Source organism: Dama dama, chromosome X (assembly GCF_033118175.1).
Source record: "Dama dama isolate Ldn47 chromosome X, ASM3311817v1, whole genome shotgun sequence".
Classification (NCBI taxonomy): domain Eukaryota; kingdom Metazoa; phylum Chordata; class Mammalia; order Artiodactyla; family Cervidae; genus Dama; species Dama dama.
The window spans coordinates 36,882,236-36,901,056 of NC_083714.1; the positions used below are offsets into that span (position 1 = coordinate 36,882,236).

General features: G+C 40.7%; 1 protein-coding gene across 3 annotated transcripts in view; it reads right to left on the reverse strand.

The window, feature by feature from the left end:
* Positions 1 to 11,301: 11,301 nt before the first annotated feature.
* PLAC1 (placenta enriched 1) overlaps positions 11,302 to 18,821 on the reverse strand; it is a 198,620-nt gene continuing 191,100 nt past the window's right edge. For 2 of the 3 annotated variants that reach the window (XM_061137279.1, XM_061137280.1), the window contains exon 2: positions 11,302 to 11,987. In XM_061137279.1, the coding sequence (XP_060993262.1) occupies positions 11,390 to 11,929 (540 nt within the window). In that variant the 5' untranslated portion in view covers positions 11,930 to 11,987 and the 3' untranslated portion in view covers positions 11,302 to 11,389. Of the gene's footprint in view, positions 11,988 to 13,810; positions 13,926 to 18,821 lie in introns of those variants that run through there. The other variant, XM_061137278.1, reaches the window with a different exon arrangement.

Consider the following 18,821-nt stretch of genomic DNA (forward strand, 5'->3'; position numbering starts at 1 on the left):
CAGGGCTGAAAGTTTGTCGGGCTGTCAGACGTGACTGAACAAGCTTCTAAATCCTCAGATAGATCATTTATAAAGCTCCAGTGTCCTTGGGGTGAAAGACTTTTTCTGGGCTTTTAAGGCTCGGCTTCGTGGGTAATTTGCTTGGGTTGATCTAACTGCGCGCAAGCGTGCATTCCCCTCCTTGGATTAGCAGAAGGACAGACGATTCCAGCACTATAAGATAAAAGTGGAGTTTGTGGCACGTCCTCCAAAGGGGGGAAAAAAAGCAAGTTTCCTTTATTAAACTCTTCTTGCTACATCAGCAAATTAGAGAGCCAGTTGAATATTGATGAATGCTTTGAGGGTGAGTAATATGGCTACAGGCCGCAGAAAGTGAGGGCGGGCAAGCTAAGTATTTACTCAAGTGAACAATCTTCGAGTATTTTTCAAATATGATGTCTTAAGGATTTCCTTAGGTTTTCTTGGGACCTCTGAAACAAACCCTGATTCTGCAAATGGCTTCTCATTTTAGTAGGCCCTTCCCAACCTCACAAAACAGAAGTTGCTCTAAGAGTCGCTTAGAAACTCAGCCTGGCATTAAAACCCAGCCGCAGCCCACCAACCCCCGGTGTCAAGGAGGGAACTTCTTGCTGGGCAACCTGGGACCCCCAAATGAAGTGGACACCATTCATTATTTGTTTTTTTTTTTTTTTTGGTCGTTTCTGAAATTCAGCTTCAAAGCAGGTATTTTCAGGAAAATAGCACATATTTTTTTTCCTCCCTGAAACGTCCAGAAATTACCTTGATAAGAAATAATTCTAGTCAGCCGTGGGAGGAGAGTTTTAAAAAATCTCTGAAGGCTCTGAAGGTGCAGCTGAGGAAAATAAATTAGCCCTAGACTGGAGAAATTCAGCAAGGAAGTAACCCATAACAAGGTATTTAGAAGAATTTTTGGAAAGTGTTTTCTGAAAAGCAATTGCAAATAAATCTTTGGAATTAGATACTAGGAAAAGGAGTTGAATTGAAAATCTTTTTTACGCTGTAAACAAAATGTCTAGAACTTAGCATTTTCATTTTAACTAGAAGTGTCTTTTGTGATTATGTTTTTCACGAAGGCCTTGAGTTAGGGAAACAATATTTTCCTTATGTTGTAAATATCCAGAAGTCTTCAGAGAGATAAAATCAGGATAGAGTTACAGATTTAACAGAAAGAAAACAACTGGAATTGTGTTATGAAGCTTCTACTGTGTTATTTGTAAAAGCTTTTTTTTTTCAGGGTTCAAGAAAAGGCTAGTAGTGAGCAGAAATAATAGACTCATGCCTGCCCTACTGTCAGATTTAACAAAAAAGATAGTGCACCTTAGTAATTTTTATTTTATTTTGAGAAATTGGTTATGATAAAAAATAGCTTTTTGCAAAACTTAGAACTTTGGGGGGGGTGGTGGGTGGGAAATGTCAAATCTTAACTTCTCCCAACCCCATGATCTCACCAGGAAAAAGTAGAATAAATTAGTAAATTTTTCCTTTCTGCCAAGGAGGAGCTTAGTAAGTCCTTGATGGCTGTTGCTTTTGATTTCGAAGTCTCTTTTCAAAGATGCGAAATCACTGCCTTCAATGCTGCTGGGATTTCTTCTTTAAACAGGGCATGTTTTTCTTGTTGGGTGTGCACTATTATTGTCTTAATTATTCCTGGATTTTGGCCCATGAAATCAAAGACTCTCAGATGACAGAAATGATCGGATCTTTGCACAAAGGAAGGCCACAGTGGAGGGGTGGAGGGTGACTTTAGTCTCTACACTGTGCTGGCCTTACAGGGTCCTCATCCTGTAAGCCAGCTGGACTCTCCTTTGCACCAGGGTGAGCTCACAGCACAGTATAATGACAGGGGCATGGAGATGAAAGCCCACCTCCTGGACAAGATTTGGTCACTTGCTTTCACCGTAAACATTATGATCAATTTCTAATCTTACACTTCTAGCACTTTCCTTGAGCCTTATTACCTAATTATACAGAAGAAATAAAAACAAAAACTCAGTATAGAGCAATGTCAACACGTCAAATGCAATTGGATTCAGGGAAGCTGAAGTGCATTTGGACAGTTGGTTACTCCTTTTATATCAAAAAAATTTCTTTTAAAGCTCCAAAGTGGCCAGCACCAAGGAGGTGCTGTCAAAAGCACAGAGCTCCCCAAGTTGGAACAACTTCACTTTTAGGATCTTGCTACTCCTGGGGGAAAATAATATCTCGCTGGGCAGAGATAGGAGGAGGGGACAGGAAAGTGAACAGTGCTAAGGGATGCTATCTTTGTTTGAAACCAAGATGTGTTTTCCAAACCATGAAATATTTGTTGAAATAGGAAAGGAAGGAAAGTCAATGTGTATAACTGAAGCATTAATATTAAAGCTATTAATGCCAAAATATCCAGAACTTCTTCTTCTTGTGTCCATAACATAGCTGTTTGCATTAAAAAAATATTTAAAAGACTTAATATGTAGAGTTTCTAGGACTGGTGGGAAATGTTGTTTCTTTTACCTCCTGTCTCTTAAAATAATTCTTGCGTTTAAAATCAGGTGGGATTTCACAGTAGCTAATGATCAGGCTGAGCTCCATCCATTGGCAGGAAATGGAGCTGGAGATCTGGGTCCAGTTTTCCATTTTAGCATGTGCCCTAAACCCAGGGCTTCAGCAGCTTCCTTAGCTCAGCGTCCCCAAGGAATGCTTAGGCCTCAGGCAAGGAAAGAGGAGGGAGGCAGAGAATAGGGCAAGGACAAAAAAGAGAAAGGAGGAAGGTGAAAGAAGAAAAAGAAAATCAAGTCCTTCCCCTCATTCCTTCTCTTCTAATGCAAACCCTTAACTTGCCACCCCTAGGTCACCAAGGTAACCTTCTCAGCCTCCCTGTTCATCTCCCAGCTTAGTTTGGCCCCTCTCACCCTAGTTCCTTAAGTTCAACTCTAAAAACACAATTCTGATCATATTGATCCTTGGCACTAAAAAATTGCACAACGTAAGTGTAGTCCTTGAATGTGGCCTTCAAGGCCACCTCTAGCCTGGCTTTGATCTGCCCCTCTAGTTGTACCCCTCCACCCTCCAGCCACAGCTTCCATGCAGGAGATTTTTGCTCTTCTCATTTCCTCATCCCTCAAGGCTCAGCCCAAATGCCATCTCCTCCCTGAAGCCTTCTCAGATGATCTCAGGTTCGAGTTAACTTCCTCTGGCCTGTCCCGTCACAGCACATTAATAAAGCTAGTCATTCTAAGTCTCTTCCTAGCAGATAGGAAGCCCCTAGAAGGTAAGGACATGCCCATCTATGGATCTTTTCTCAGCACTTTGCACAATTACTTGTGTCAGTTGGTGTCCAATGCAGATTTTCAAATAAATTCTACCTGAGAAGGGAAAAGAGATGGAGGGAGTGAGGGGAATGTCGTGTTGTGTTGGTGGTGAAGTTTGTGGCCAATATCCTCAACAGTTGGCTTAGGTGCCCTTTGGTACCCTTGGCGCCAAGGGTTGTCTAACCCAAAGCCAACATGGTTGCTTAACAAGTTGGTCTGATATTGACATTTGAAACTCATCCCCTTTAGTAATATGGAATTAGTTTATTTTAAATTAGCTACTCAGGACTAGAAACCCTCTCCTGAAAAACTACCTCCATCATTTGATTTATTTTTATTTTTTATTTTTTTGTCTGTGAGGCACAGTGTATGGGATCTTAGTTCCCTGACCAGGGATCAAACCCGTGTCCCCAGCATTGGAAACGTGGAGTCTTAACCCCTGGCCCACCAGGGTAGTCCCCCACCATCATTTCATACTTTTAAGTTTCAAGCTGATTTTTGAAGGGAAATTACAATTTGAACAGAATGGGGAAAACAGTATGTTCAGGGGCCTGCAGATAGAGAAGAGTTAAAAGGAGAGAGACTCAGCAGGACAGAGGCTATCTTTTGGGGAATTAGTTGGAGGTTGAACTGGACAAATAACGTCTGCCCCTCCAGGACAAATAGATTAGAAGGGTGTGGAAGTAGGCAGAGGAGTCTTGATTTAATTATGGGACCGTGAGGAGTCTTTGAAGGGCCTTGAGGAGTGTGATGTAATGAAAACTGTTTGCAGTAGATTCACTGGGCTTACCTGGTAACTCTACAAACTAAAACTGTGATAAACCTAGGATGATCGGAACCATTGGAATATCCTCGTCTTCATGCACACAGGAGTGAGTTTTCTTACTGGAGAAGAGGGCAGATGGGAAAATACTGCTTCATATATGCCTACTGTGTATCAGGTGATGTGCTAGACTTTCTTCCCCAGCAGCTTTTCTCTTTCTTCCTCTCCCTACCCCCTTTTCTTCCCTTTTTTCTATTTCTCAGACAACTGCATAGGCCCCCACCAAAATATACCCCCCTGCCCCTGACTAGGACTTGACTGGCCTTTAAGGATAATCAATTTCCTGTGACATTAGTCATAAAAATATGTTTTAAAATACCAGTAAATATCAGGCAAAAAAAAAAAATCACCAAAAGAATACAGAAATTAAAAAAAAAAAAAGAATACAGAAATTTAACCTCATGTGCTGATTTGATGGAACAGAGGAATGGAAACACACCTTCTGGACTGAGGCTAATCGTTTTGGAGTGATGGCAGAGCTTCAAACTGAAGAATGTTTTTTTTCATGGGCAGCTAAAAAATTGCCATTAAATATTTTCAAGAAGTTAAAACAACACTGAAAGCAACTTGGGCAACTTAAATATTCATTGTAGTTGCTGTAACCAAATATCCCAACATATTTGAGCTTAGGTGCTTCAATATAATCAGAAAAGTGTGATTTCTCTATAGCTTGGTAGAGCAAAAATTAAGCAGATGAAATATGAAATGAACACGAGAATTAATTTGTAGCTTGGATCATAAAAGCCAGATTTTTGAAGAGATAATTTTATTTTGATTGCAGACTGCAAATCATTATAGGGAGTTAGTGTAGGAATGACATTGAGGCTTACTTTTGGGTCAATTTGTTCCCAACTTGACCCTCTGTTGGTAGTGGGGAGGGCTGAGGTTTTTCTAACCCCAAAGAAACCAGTCTCACTATGGCTTTAGGACTTGGCTTTAGGACTTATTTCTCCTCTCCTCACACTGGCTTTCTTTCAGTATGTTGTCATGTAAATGCAGTTTAGAAAACAGAATATTCTATGGGCATTACTTGGAAAATAAACTTTTAAAGATGTGTATGTATTTAAGTTGTAGAGTTACAACTCAAAAGAATTCTTGCTAGAAAGAAATACGTATTTGGCTAAAAGTCAAAAATTTTGAAGTAACTTTAAAAGGTGAATAATTTACATTAGCCTGGTGTTTATATAATAGGGTGTGTGTGACAAAGTTAAAATAACATTGAAAATAACTTGAGTCATTTAAATATTCCTCCTGGTAACTGTAGAATATAAGTGCTTTTGAAGGGGGGAGTGGTAAGTTTTTAGACAGCTGGCAGGGATTTTTTTGTGTGTTCCTTTACATTTGAAAACTGGTATTAGCATTTAATTCTCTGACTCAGAGCAATTCCCCCTTGCCTGTCAGAGAACATCTACAAATGAAGGCTGACAGAGCTAGGCAGGGAAGGGCAAGCCTGTCATTTCACTTCCGGGAACTTGTTTATGAAGCCTCCTGCAATCCCTCACCTGCTCAGACCCTGTTAGCCCCTCTCAGTTCCTGCTGTTTAATAATTCTGGGAGCTACTCTGATTTCATTGCATTACCCTTCAGATAAGTTACAGGAACTTCATCATTGGCCAAGCCAGATGGTTGTGGATTGGATAGGAACAAAGCAAAAAAAAAGAAAAGAAAAGAAAGAAAGTAGTAATGGGAAGAGTGATGGTGGGAAGCATTGTGTTAGTGTGTGTATATATATATATATATATAAATCAATGAGCAAAGTCCCCTGCCACTCAATTTTGAAGCTGGCTAGTGCCATATATATATAGTGTGTGTGTGTGTGTGTGTGTGTGTGGCTCAGTCACTCATTGTGTCCCACGTTTTGCGACCCCATGGACTGTAGCTTTCCAGGTTCCACTGTCCGTGGAATTTTCCAGGCAAGAATACTGGAGTGGATTGACATTTCCTTCTCAAGGGATATATAAAAAATATGTGCATACACATATATATGACTCAGATTCCCCCATCTCCCCACTCCCACTGAGTTGCATTAGGACATCGTCGGTCTGATCTGAACTAGCATCATCATTTATGTTATTTGATTTACCTTTTACACTTTTCCCCTTTCGCTTTAAATGTCTTCAGCAATGTCGTCTTAGAAAAATAAATAGAAGCTTCCTCTGGAATACTTTTCACCAGTCAGTCGGGCTTGTAATTTGCAGCTGGTAGGACTTATTTTCCCCAGAGAAGGAAAATAGAACTGACAGAGGCAAGGGTACAGCAGTGACTTATCATGTATTTTTCCACCCAGGCTGTGTCCTGCCATTGATTGTAAATTGATTGTATATACACAGATAAATTGAAGAATGTCTCATTTGTGGAGTTAAGGTCATCACTAGGATGGTCCCCAGTGATCCCGCCTCCTGGTGCTCCCACCTTTGTATAATCCCCTCCCCTCATGTAGGGGCTGGACCTCCAGAGTCACTTCCCTAACAAATAGAACATGGCAGAAGTGGTGAGATGTCACTTCTGAGACTGGGTTACAAAAAGCCTGTGGCTTCCAACTTGGACTCTGTCCCTCCTCTCCTTCCCTCCCCCTTCTCCCACTTCCTATCTTTGTTGTCATTATCTTCTTCAATACCATGAGAACACTCAGGCAGCCTATGGAGAGGCTCACAGAGAGGAAGTGAGGCCTCCTGCCAACAGCCCCTTGAGTGAGCTTGGAAGTGGAATCTCCAACCCCAGTTGCATCTTGAAATGACAATTTGATGGCATCTCCTCAGAGATCTTGAGTCAGAGGCACTTGGCTACATTGTGCCCAGGTTCTTGATCCACAGAAACCATGAGAGAATAACTAGTTGTTGTTCTGGGGTAATTTTTTTTGTTTTTTGGCTGCACCAAATGGCCTGTGGGATCTTAGTTCCCTGACCAGGGATTGAGCCCCCTGGGTCACCAGGAAAGTCCTGTTTTGGGGTTATTTGTTATTCAGCAAGGGCTTCCCAAGTACCGCTAGTGGTAAAGAACCCATCTACCAATGCAGGAGACATAGGAGACATGAGTTTGATCCCTGGGTCGGGAAGATCCCCTGGAGGAGGAAATGGCAACTCACTCCAGTATTCTTGCCTGAAGAATCCCATGGGCAGAGGAGTCTGGTGGTCTTCAGTCTGTAGAGTCGAAAAGAGTCGGACATGACTGAAGCAACTTGGCATGCATGCATGTTGTTCAGCAATAGATAACTAATACAGAAAGTTTTATAACTGTATAATCAGTGTATAAGTTTATAAGCTGAAATCTGATCATGATTTGATCAGATTTGTTTTCTGAAAAAGTTGTAGAAAGTCACAAGACTGAAAGCCCTCTCCTTATGTCTCTCTCTGTCTCTGTCTCTCTCCCTGTCCTCTCTTTCTCTCTTTTATGGGAATAAACAACTATAATTACACTTTAAGCAATATATCATAAAGATCAACCATAGGGATTGCAATGCTAATTCGATTTAAAGAAAACAGAGAGAAAGAATTAAAAGATGTTACTTCATAAATTAGCCTTTCTTTAAACATTTGATCTTTGATGATGTATTTCTTTTTTTTTTGGACAGTGTATTTCTTATAAACATGGTGTGTGTGCGCCTCTGTCTGCGTGTGTGTGTGTGCGTGTGTGTGTGAACATGCTGTGTTTAGTTTAATGCTTGGTCAGACTTTCATTCTTGATGGAGGAATGGAGGGATGGGAGTATTGACATGCAGCTCCAAAATGGCCTATTAGTTAACATTAGGGATAAAAGACTCTTTGCCCTTGACATTTATATATACTTTATACTGTTTTTTAAAAATCTGGTTTGCTGTTTTATAATTAGTATTATAACACCCTGTTTTCAGGGTATAGGGATTAAAATTTAAGTGTTACTTTGACTCTCCTTCTATCAGTGAAATATTTTAAAATATTTGACAAGCAATTATCATAACACATGGTTTCAAACATTTTTGGCTTTCCCAGAGAGTGAACAGAATGTGAAAATGCTCATTTCTTTTGAGGGCAATAAAGCATTTCTTATTATTATCACAAATATGATTAAAAACTATGTGGTAGATTTTTATAAAATCATGTCACTTTAAAAGCGAAATGGACATTAGCACAATAAAGGAAGAAAATACCATTTTAGAGTGGCATGTCAAAAGGTAAATAAATTAGCCAACTCAAAATGTGGTTTTTTCTTAAAGCATTTTTATCTTCCCATCTTTTGAATGGTTTCTATGCTTATGAACTTTCAGGCCCTTTCTCAGTAACAGTCACCAAACAGGCTTGAGCACCTACTGAATACCTTCACCAAGTACTACATAAGAGAAAAGCAACACAAACAAACAAATAAATAGGACAGGGTCTCCCATGCTCAAGAAGCCCATGATCAAGCAGAAAAGATCAAACATGGAACTGAAATGGTTGAGGTTTGCTTTTACTGAGTAATGACATGTGTGAGTCAACAAGTGCAGATTACTCTTGAATTCTGAAAAAAATTACACCTAATTATACAGAGAATTTTACCCAGGTAAAATATGATTCTTGATACAATATTGCTTTGCATCTTTGTTCTTGCTATTTCCTTTGCCTAGAATACCTTTGCCCTCCATCTTCACCTGATGAAATCCTCTCTCTCACTTAAGGCCTAGTTCAAATGCCCCCGATTCCATGAGGCCTAGGCTTATTCCATCTTGACTTATCTGCTGCACTGGAAAAACTAACTCACCCAGGTCTCTGGTCTAGAATCCCATGAGTCACACTTCTTTCATCTCTTGATCACTTCTCTTTGGTATCCTTTGTTGTCTCTATCTCTTTTTTGCAACTGTGCCTTGAAGATTGAATGTTAGGGAGTTTTCATTCTCTGATCCTAATCGCCTAGATTCATGTCATCTTCCCAAGGCTTTATCTCCCAGTAATTACCTCTTATACCCTTTTCTTGAGCTCTAGTTCAAGGAAGCTCAATTTCTTGAACTAATTCCTGGACATGTTCCCTTGGATATCACTATCATCTCCAACTCAACTTGTCCAACCTGGACTCATCTTCACCCCTATCCTCTACCCTCATTCCAGTTTCCTTACTTAAAGCCAGAACTGACCATGTCTTCTGAGCTTCCAGGGCTCTAAGTGATGACATCTTCTTTGATTCAGTCTCTTCTTTTTCACCTATATCCTGTCAGACCTTAGCTCCAATCTCATGGCCTCCATGAAGCCTATCTTCTCTGCTCCAGGGTCTGGAGTCTGTCACACTCCAAATTTGCCTGCACAGCTCAATTTCTCTCTTGATCAGGAATGGGGCTTCTATAGACATTTAACTGTTTCATAGGCTAAAATGAATGAAGTCTTATTGTTCTTCACTTGAAATCATTCTCATTTTCATCTCTTCCTACACTTCTACACCTTCCCCTGTTTGTTCTTCTCATGTCCTGTCACCTAACTTACAGCCCTAACCCACTATGTGTCTTCCCATTAACAGTGCACTTAATTGCCCTGTGCCAGTTCTTAGGCTCATAAAGGATGCCCCTTGTCCTACTTTCTGCTTAGCCAACTCCTCCTTATCTTCTAAGAGTGAGATCACTGCTGGTCTCAACCAGGAAATCTTCTTGGATCTTTCAACCCAACTGGAAGCTTCTCCTCTCTGGGAGGGAGTGTTAAGTGTAGGGGAGGAAAATGCATTTCGGAGCTAGTCCAACCTGGGTTTGAATCCCAGTGATGTTACGTATTTACTGTCTAGCCTCAATTTCTCTGAGACTCAGGTTCCTCATCTAGAAAACAGAGAAAATAATTTTTATCTTGCAGAGCAGTTGGGAGGATTAGATAAGGTCATGTGTATAATGTATCAGGCATATGGTAACAACTGTTATTAGCGAGTAGGTCTTGAGTGTCCTCCAAGGCTGATACGTTGCACAGCCCCAGGGGGTGTCTCCACGAATATTGCCCCTTGAGGTTGTCAAGTGCACAGCTTGCACATGTAGTCCAGGTGTACTATATCTAGTACTGACAGTTTGCTATGTTATTTATAGGTGTTTTAGTGTTTAATAATCCATAAGCCTCTGAAGAAAGGTTGGGGAAGGGCAGTCCTCATTCTCTTGTACACAGCCTTGTTTATTGCTACTTTTCTACCCCATTTCTCACCGCTGTCAACTGCCCTCCACTCCAATTGCATTGGATTAAACTAATTGTAGTTTCTCTGATGGCCACATCCCTGATCCTCAGGCCTCTGAACAGGCCCATTCTCTGGGCTAGAATAGTTTCTAGCTCCTTAGGCTTATTTACTTGTCTTCTCCTGATTTGACTGTGTTAGTCTTGTTCACCAATGCATGCTCAGCATCTAACATAATACCCAGAACATAGGATGAGGGTGCTGTTCGTTGAATGAACACACTGTTTTCAGGGATTGTTACCTAGTTTTCCTCAAGAAGGGGCAGGAGATTTTTAAGTGAACAGCTTAAAAACAGCTGTGTTTCTTCGATGGCCATGACTGCGATATACTGGGTATTTGTCCCCGCTCCCTAATTTGTATGTTGAAATCCTAACCCCCAATGTAATAGTATTAGGAGGTGGGGCCCTTGGAAGGTAATTAGGTCATGAGAATTGAGTCTTCATGAATGGGATTAGTGCACTTATAAAAGAGACCCAGAGAACTCACTGTTGAATAAACTGATGTATCTTCCCTTTGCAAGTCTTTGAGAACAGTAATGGATAGCCAGGCTTGGCTGAAAAATTTCTGATCACATAAGTTGGGCAACTTTTCAGAGTACTATCGGTCTGTGACTGAGTATAAGATCTACCCCTTGGCCTCAGGAGTTTACCTTCTAGTTGGTGGGATGTGAGTTGAGTGATTCCTAGAACCACTGGTAGTTTATAAATCACTAGTGTGAATTCTGCATTCCATGGACAAAAAGTGATACAGAAAAGTGATAGATCAAACTAAGAAGGTATGTGGCTAAGTGCTAAGTTGGGTGGTGTAGAGTTTCAGGGACATGCGTAGACAGATGGAGGGATTCATTGGGGGCCCTTAAAGGAGAGAGAAGTCATCTTAGAGAAAGGACCAGGCACTCATATTTGTAAAGCACTTAGATGAGTGTCTGGTGCATAGTAAAAGCTTTGTATGTGTTTATGAAATAAAAATGCCCAACTGATATTTCTATGCCAGCAGGATTTTATTTTTTCCCTAAGAATATACAAAAAAACTTTTTAAAAAAGCTCATTCATGAAATCACCATGAGTTGTTCTTTCTCAAAAGCACACATGGGAGGGTCATAAGAGCTTCTATTTGTCTGCTTGATGACGTGGGGCTCGGCTCTGCCCTCTTTCATTGTAGACACAACGCAGACAATAGCAGTTGGGCCTTTGGCTGGATTGTGACAAGGTGAACACTTCATAGCATGTCTCGCCATTTCGGGTTGTGATCCCTCCATTGGGGGCCAAATTCCTGGAACAGGCCATTGTGAGCCATGGGGAACATATCGGGGCAGTGCATGACACTGGAATCACATACTTAGATGAGGTACGCTTGGAAGTGTAGTATATCTCGGTGCTGTAGAGAACCGTGTCCTGGGAGATAGCCTTGGCCCTGATACCACATTCTGTCACACGGTAGGTGAATTGGTAGGCATATGGCTGAACATGGTTGGCAGGGCAACCCAGGCCCAAGTGTAGCTCATGGAAGTGCACATATACGTCGTTGTTCAACATGAAGGGGTGTACCGTGACCATGAACCAGTCTGTGGAGCACAGTACAGTCATTGGATTTTGTGCGGAACAGGCTGAAAACACAGAGGTGAGGATGATCAGCTCGAAAACTTTCATTCTGGTAGCTTATCAGGTAACGACTCTCAGGAAACAGGAAGCTATCCCGTGAGGAGTTCTAGAGCACACAAAAACACAAAAGGTAAATAATTTTATTTCTTATGGTAAGTTCAAACATGACCACTTAAAATAAACAAAAGGCCAGGGACTTCCTTGGTGGTCCAGTGGTTAAGATTCCTTGCATCCACTGCAGGGGACATGGGTTCAATTCCTGGTCCAGGAACTAAGATTCCGTATGCCATGCAGTGCAGCCAAAAAAAAAAAAAAAAGAGGCCATCCTTAAAGCATTGGAAAAAAAATTGAAGAGAGTAGAACTTAAATGTTCTCACTGAAAAGAAAAAAAGCTAAACATGTGAGGTGAGGGATGTGTTTAATTAACTCAATAGGGGGAATTCTTTCACAATGTAAATATATGTCAGATCAACATGTTGTACACTTTAAATCTCTTCCAATTTTATTTGTCTATTATACCTCAATAAAACTGAAAAAAAATAAGAAACAAAGGAAAATATCGTTGTGAGAGGGAACTGAATTTTTATTTCATTGTTGGAACTCATGGGTTTCTAGATAACTACAATAATTTCTTTAAATGACTTTACCATGTTGTTTTGGTATAAAACACAACTCCCTCACATATACAATGAAAGTCTACACTGATTAGGAGTAGCATTCCTTTGTGTGCAACCCCAACACAAAAGAAAACAAAACTGTTTTCATGCCAAACATTAAATAAGGTGACAGAAAATAACAGTTTAATTCAAGCTGACAGCACTTTCCTCCTGAAGGCCCCAATGTCCTCCCCTATACCATACTAATGAACTCTTCTCTATTGCCGTCTTTTGGTTAGCAACAAATTTAATGAAATGAAAACCCAGCAAGAAATTGTGGTTTATTTCCAACAAACAAGTGGCTCACTTAAAGGGATCAAATGAATGCTTTAAAAATGCCAGCAGTAGCATCATAGGCCATTAAAACCAACAGATTCCCTAATATATTCCTCAGGGCACCTTGTAAAACAGTGAAATTGCAGAAATAAAAACATAACAGTTTTATTTTGACATTTCCCCATCCATATTACACATGAAAACTACACAAAAGTCCCATATTGAAGAAAGCAAGTCATGGGTTTGCACTTTACACATTGATTGTCAAGGCATCTCTTAAGGTGTTCTTTGTGGCCATGGCTTGCACCTCATGGAGTCATATGCTTTGCTTGACATTCTTTTATTTTCACTGGTCTTTTAAATTTATTTTCTTTTTCAATAGGAAGCTTTCTAGCCATTTCCCAGTCCTATTGCTTTTACCTCCTAAAGAGTGACAGGCAGAGTAATAAAAAGGAGTCATGCTAAGAACAAGTGTCTAAAGCACTGCTTCAGAAGGGGTACACATGAAGAAAGAAGGAAGGAACAGGAATATCATCACATATTGTTCAACTCAGCTTTCATTTTAAAACTTTAAAAGTGAAAATAGAATAAATCAAATAGAAAAGTGCCTAAAATTTCAAAGGAAATGTCTATGCAGGGTTTTACTTTTGTTCCTTGATGAGTTAAGTAATCCTTGAGTAAATGAACTCATTTGATCTCTTGAGTGTCTACTATGTGCCCAGCACTGTGCTAAATAAAAAGCATCCTAAGACAGTTCTTTCTTCCCCTCTTTCTCAGTTGCAAAAATGCAGCTCTTTATCTTCCTTTGATACTGATGAATTTGCTGTTTTCTTTAATGGCAGAGGAGCCCACTAGCCAGCTGCTGTGGCCTGGATGAAAAGTTTTGTTTTTATGTCAGCACTTGATCTGATTGGTGCCGCTGTCTTTCCCTCCCTTGTTACTGACTCCTTATTCTCTTGAGGATGTTGAGGTGTAAAGAGAAGCCTGAGAGGTTTACCTGGCTCCTTCCTTTCCTCTTTGTTCTGAAATGTCTCTCTTAAGACTATTTTTTGGTTTGTTTTTCAAACCAAAGCAAAAAAAGAAAGAAAAAACCAACCAAAAACAACAGCAGCAACAAACCGAACACTCAACCTTCTTACCCCTCCAACAAACCAACCAAACAAAATAAAGTGATGATGACCACAGCAACAACAAAAACCAAGTCAATTCTGATGCCAGCTGCTCCTGGATAATGACTCAACAGCTAAATAAACAAGCTACTTGCTCCAGAATGATGTGTATTTGCTGAGGTTGCTTCTGGAAGCTGAGGTCATCACTCCATCACTGCTGCACTATTGTCTGGGTCTCAGGAAGATCACCTTGTCCTGAGCTCGCTTTAGGAGTGTCCTTCTCTCTCTCTCTCTCCCCCTCTTTCCTCCTTCCTTCACGTCGTCTCACAGTCTGGACCTATTTGCCCTGAGCAAAAACCTCCCTTTTAAGCACTTCCTGGAATAGGTCAGGGAAACAATCTTTCCACTCCAGTTTTGTTGCTCAAACCCCAAAACTGAGACCAAGTTTAAGGCTGTGTTCTCATCCAGGGAGTTAGCCATCCACTTCTTCTCCTTCCCTTGAACATCTTTTCTATCTTCCCTTCTCCTCCTTCTCATGGTTAATCCAAAGAGAATTATAAAAAGCCCAGATTGTCTGAGAAACATTACAGTTGCCCCCAAACCAATCATTTTAGACTACCTCACTCTCACCCCCAATATTAACTTTTTGAATTACATTCACTGAATCAGTCTTGAAGGAAGGGGTTTAGTAAACATCACTGAGTTTGGGAGTTTATTTAGCATAGGACAGAATTTGTTTCCTCTGATTTTCTTGTAACCACAAGATTGCCACAAGACTGGAGCAATAAATGTGTGTGACAACATAGCTTGGGCTCAGATAAAACTGAAAAATGAAGTTAGTGGGACCTATGTTTAAGACTGCATCTCTAGGGACTTCCCTGGTGGTCCAGAGGTTAAGACTCTGTGCCTCCAATGCAGCAGGTGCTGGACCGATCCCTAGTTGGGGAACTAAGATCCCATAAGCTGTGTGTGACCAAAGGAAAAAAAAAATGGCTGCATCCCTAAGGTGAGAGAGAGGAGTTGGGACATCACGAGAGAGCAGAAGGCACTTGCTAATGAACTTGCTAAGGCTTAGCTTAATGCCGCTCTTGGGGAGTTGCTCCGTTTTGCTGAGCACAGGTCATCAGAAGTGGGCAGCCTCCCTTCCCTAATGCCTGCAATTCCCAGGGAAGTTAGAGGGTGTGTGTGTGGGAGTGTGGGTGTGAGTTAAGGGATGGTTATAACTCATTCACAACACAGTGTGAATTCATCAAGTCAGCAGCCCTTTCTAACATCCAGCTGAGATGTGCTGGTAGAATGGGATCTTGGACTTGACTGGGGAGGGAGAGGGTGGGCTTTGATTACAGGGTGAGGGGGAGCAGAGGAAAAAGAGGGTTGAAGGGCTAACGATGGGAAGGGGGTGAGAGAAGAGAGGGCTGTGCGGGATGCCAAATGAGAGCTATTTTTAGCCATAGTTGGGTCTGTGCACAGCATCGCAGGAGCTGAGGGAGTTGAGATTTGGGGAAGAAATAACTGCAGAGAGGGGAACGCTCACCCTGGCTTCTTAGAGGAGGTTGGACTGTTAGAAAAACTGCAAATTATCCCTGTGACATCCCAGAATCTATGAGTTTCGATGCATTTGTATAACCAAACAGGGCTCAGCTATTGGTACCTACAGTCCTGAACTGAACTATAGAGAGGCTAGCAAATCCAGAGCTGCTAATGACACGTGGATGCAAAATGTTTGCTTTCCTTGCAGCTATAGAGTACAGTAGCTTTCTGTTTTTCTAAATGTGGTTTATGCATACACAGTTTCCATCAGTCCTTTCAAAAGAGTTTTCCTCCTTTCCCCTTTTAAAAAAATTCCCGAATAAGCCTAAATCTTAATACATCTTTTACATTAAAAAAAAAGAAACGTTTCATTCTGGGAATATGAACTCTATTTCTTAATGTCTCACAAGAAAGAGATTGAATATTGGTCTAAACACAGAGCATTTTTAATCTCAGGGAAAAAAAGATACTTTTCAAGAGAGACAAAAGCTGAAGTCCAACTTAGTCTTGTGATGTTGGTGAGCGAATGGAGATGTATAACACAAATCTCCTTGAAAGCAGACAGGACTTTTGCCTCCCCATCGCCTCTGATGTCGTTAAAGACACATATGAACTCTTTGCATGGGGAATGGGGAGGGGAATTAGCTAAACATTTCCACATCTGGTTTGAGAACAGTTTGGAAAAAGAATTCACTCCATAGGCTCCTGGAAGCTTTTGGGGTCGACAGTTATTTATTTTTAAAATTCAGTATACTCATGACAGCAGAGTTATCACTTGTATATTGTTTTCCCAGAATCTTGTTGTCAAAACAAAAGGAAACAGAGGGGAAAAGGAAACTCCAAGGCAGTATGCAATTATCTCAGGGAAATATAACTGTCAGGGCATTGATTTGCAGCAAAGTTTGTTCATGCTCTTGCAGCTGATTTGAAGAAAAATGAATCTGAGTTGGAATAAAAATCCTTCTAAAAAATAAAAACAGAAGAATCCTAACACTCTGTGGACCCTTTAGTTTAGAAATTCAAATAGTCACATGTTGACTTTGCCCAGCCAACTATCTCAAAGCTTGGGAGCCTTTTAAAATTGAGGCCCAGTTTTAAAAAATTACTTGGTTTGCTGCTCTCAAAGAAAGTGAGCATTGTGATTATATTAATGATGCTGAAGGTACATTAAGGTGAGTTAGAAAATTAAATTACTGCTTTGGTAGAATTTACATTCATTCTAAAGAAATCTGGGCCCAGTTTCGTTTTCTAGCCTCACGAAGCAAGCTGTTAAAGTAACCACACATTATTCATTGTTTGGTGAGGAAGAAGAATTATGAACTGCTAATGCTTAACAATGTCCATTCTCTCAACCGAGGAAAACACCTTGACTCAACCCTAGGAAAGATTTCATTCAAATTAAACTAATCATTAAAAGTGTTTTTTTTTTTTTCTCTGATTCTAAAGGTGGAAACAGTGGAGGGAAAAAACTGTAGAAAAACTGGGAGATATAGAAAAAAGAGAAAACATTCTTTGATCTCAAAATAATCATTGTTAAATTTTTAGTTTCTATACTTTTAGTTTTGGGGGGAGCAGAAAAGTCTATATAAATATATATGATCCAAAGTCGTTTCTGGAAAAAAAAAGGGCAAGGCTTTTTGAAAGCTGTTTTTAATTTTTGACATTGAATTTGAAGGCAATCAAAGCATTATTTTTGTTTGGGCCATCTGGTTTTGTTCTTATAATCTGTTAAGCTATCAAGCATAGTTTAAATGTCATGGTTCATCTCATGCACAAATAAAGGTTGCGAAATAAGTAAGAATCCAAGCTCCTTGTAAGAGAGAGAAGTTTTCGCTGGGTCATAAATTTGGTTACTAAAAGGTGAGGAGTCTGATGTGAAATCAAGTCATAATAAACCTATGAAACAAGGGTAAACCATACCCTGACTGAACATAAGCATTTCCAATAAATATAGAAAGCTGCATTTTGGTGGAAATGGCAAATATCAGGTTATGGGAACTCGCTCCCTTTCGTGAAGAGAAGCTGAGTTCAGTTTTTAAAGTTGAACGAAGGGATGTATTTCATAATTTCCATAGAACGTAAGGAAAATCCCAAATGTGTGCCCCTAATCCAGTTTATGTGTTAATTTAATAATTTATTTGAGTTTGATTTTTCAGAAAATGACACCCTTTGCCACAAAGCCCCAGAGTCCCTTCTCATTTCAAAAGACAAGGTAAGTTTGTGTCTGGGCAGAAGTTGCAAGTCCGCGGCAGCATAGCCGCCTTTTTAACCCATCAGTCATCTCTGGAAGGCTGCCCAAACCAGAGAAAGGCTCCTTCGCCCAAGATGACTTCCGGGTGTTACCATCAGAAGGCCGGGGACTGAATCAGACGCTCCTTCAAGGGCTTCACCACCTCTTTGATACACCTGTGTCAATAAACAAGGGCTCTAGATGGCTTTCAAAAATGGTCAGGCACATTCCTCTCTCCCTTTCAAAATTGGGATTTTTGGGTACAGGTTTTCTTAAAGTGAGGTGCACGTCTACGGCCCCAGCTGAAGGATGGCTTAAGTCCAAATCAAACCACAGTTGACTACAGACTGTTTGGCTGATTTTTACCTGACTTGACTAATATGTGGCTCTCCCAAACCCAAAGCTACCTTGTGTGTGCCCCCACCCAGAATGTGGCCACTTGGTCCACGTGTGTACACCCTGACTGAGGCCATTCACCATCCCTTGGCTCCCGAGAGGGAGAAAGGGTTTAGAAAAGGTTTCTTTGGTAGGAAAGCTGTTGCCCATTGTTAGGGAGCCTATAGCTTGGGAGGCTTGCCTGCATATTGGAATAGGTAAAGAGGCATTGCCCTGAGGCCAGGACATTGTAGGAAAAACAAATCCTTTTCTCCCTCTCTCTTTCTCTCACACACATATACAGGCACACACAGATGGACAAATGGACGAATACACAGACACACACATTAAGAAGAAAGGAAAACCCAAATCTATTTCCTGCTGTTGCCATGATCCTTACTATTTTTTCCCACCCCTTAATGCTTGGGCTGTAAATTCCTTAGGGAGCTGAGTCTTGATCTACTATAGTGTCTGGTACATGGTAAATACTCAGTACATAGTTATTGGATAAAAGAATGAAGGAACCACCAGAAATTACCATCTTCCCCTGTGCCTGCTTATCCAACTCCTAAAGGCCTGAACCTTGTTACTGGCTAAATCTCTCCTCCACTCATTCCCCAAACTCCTCCTTGAAGTCCTGGGGCAACAGTGAAAATTTTCTTGGTAGAAAGTGTGGGGCCCACATCAAGAGTCCTGCCCACTTATCCACCTGCCTATCTACTGAGCTTACTGATGCCAAGGGCTGTATGTCAGCCCAGGCCAAC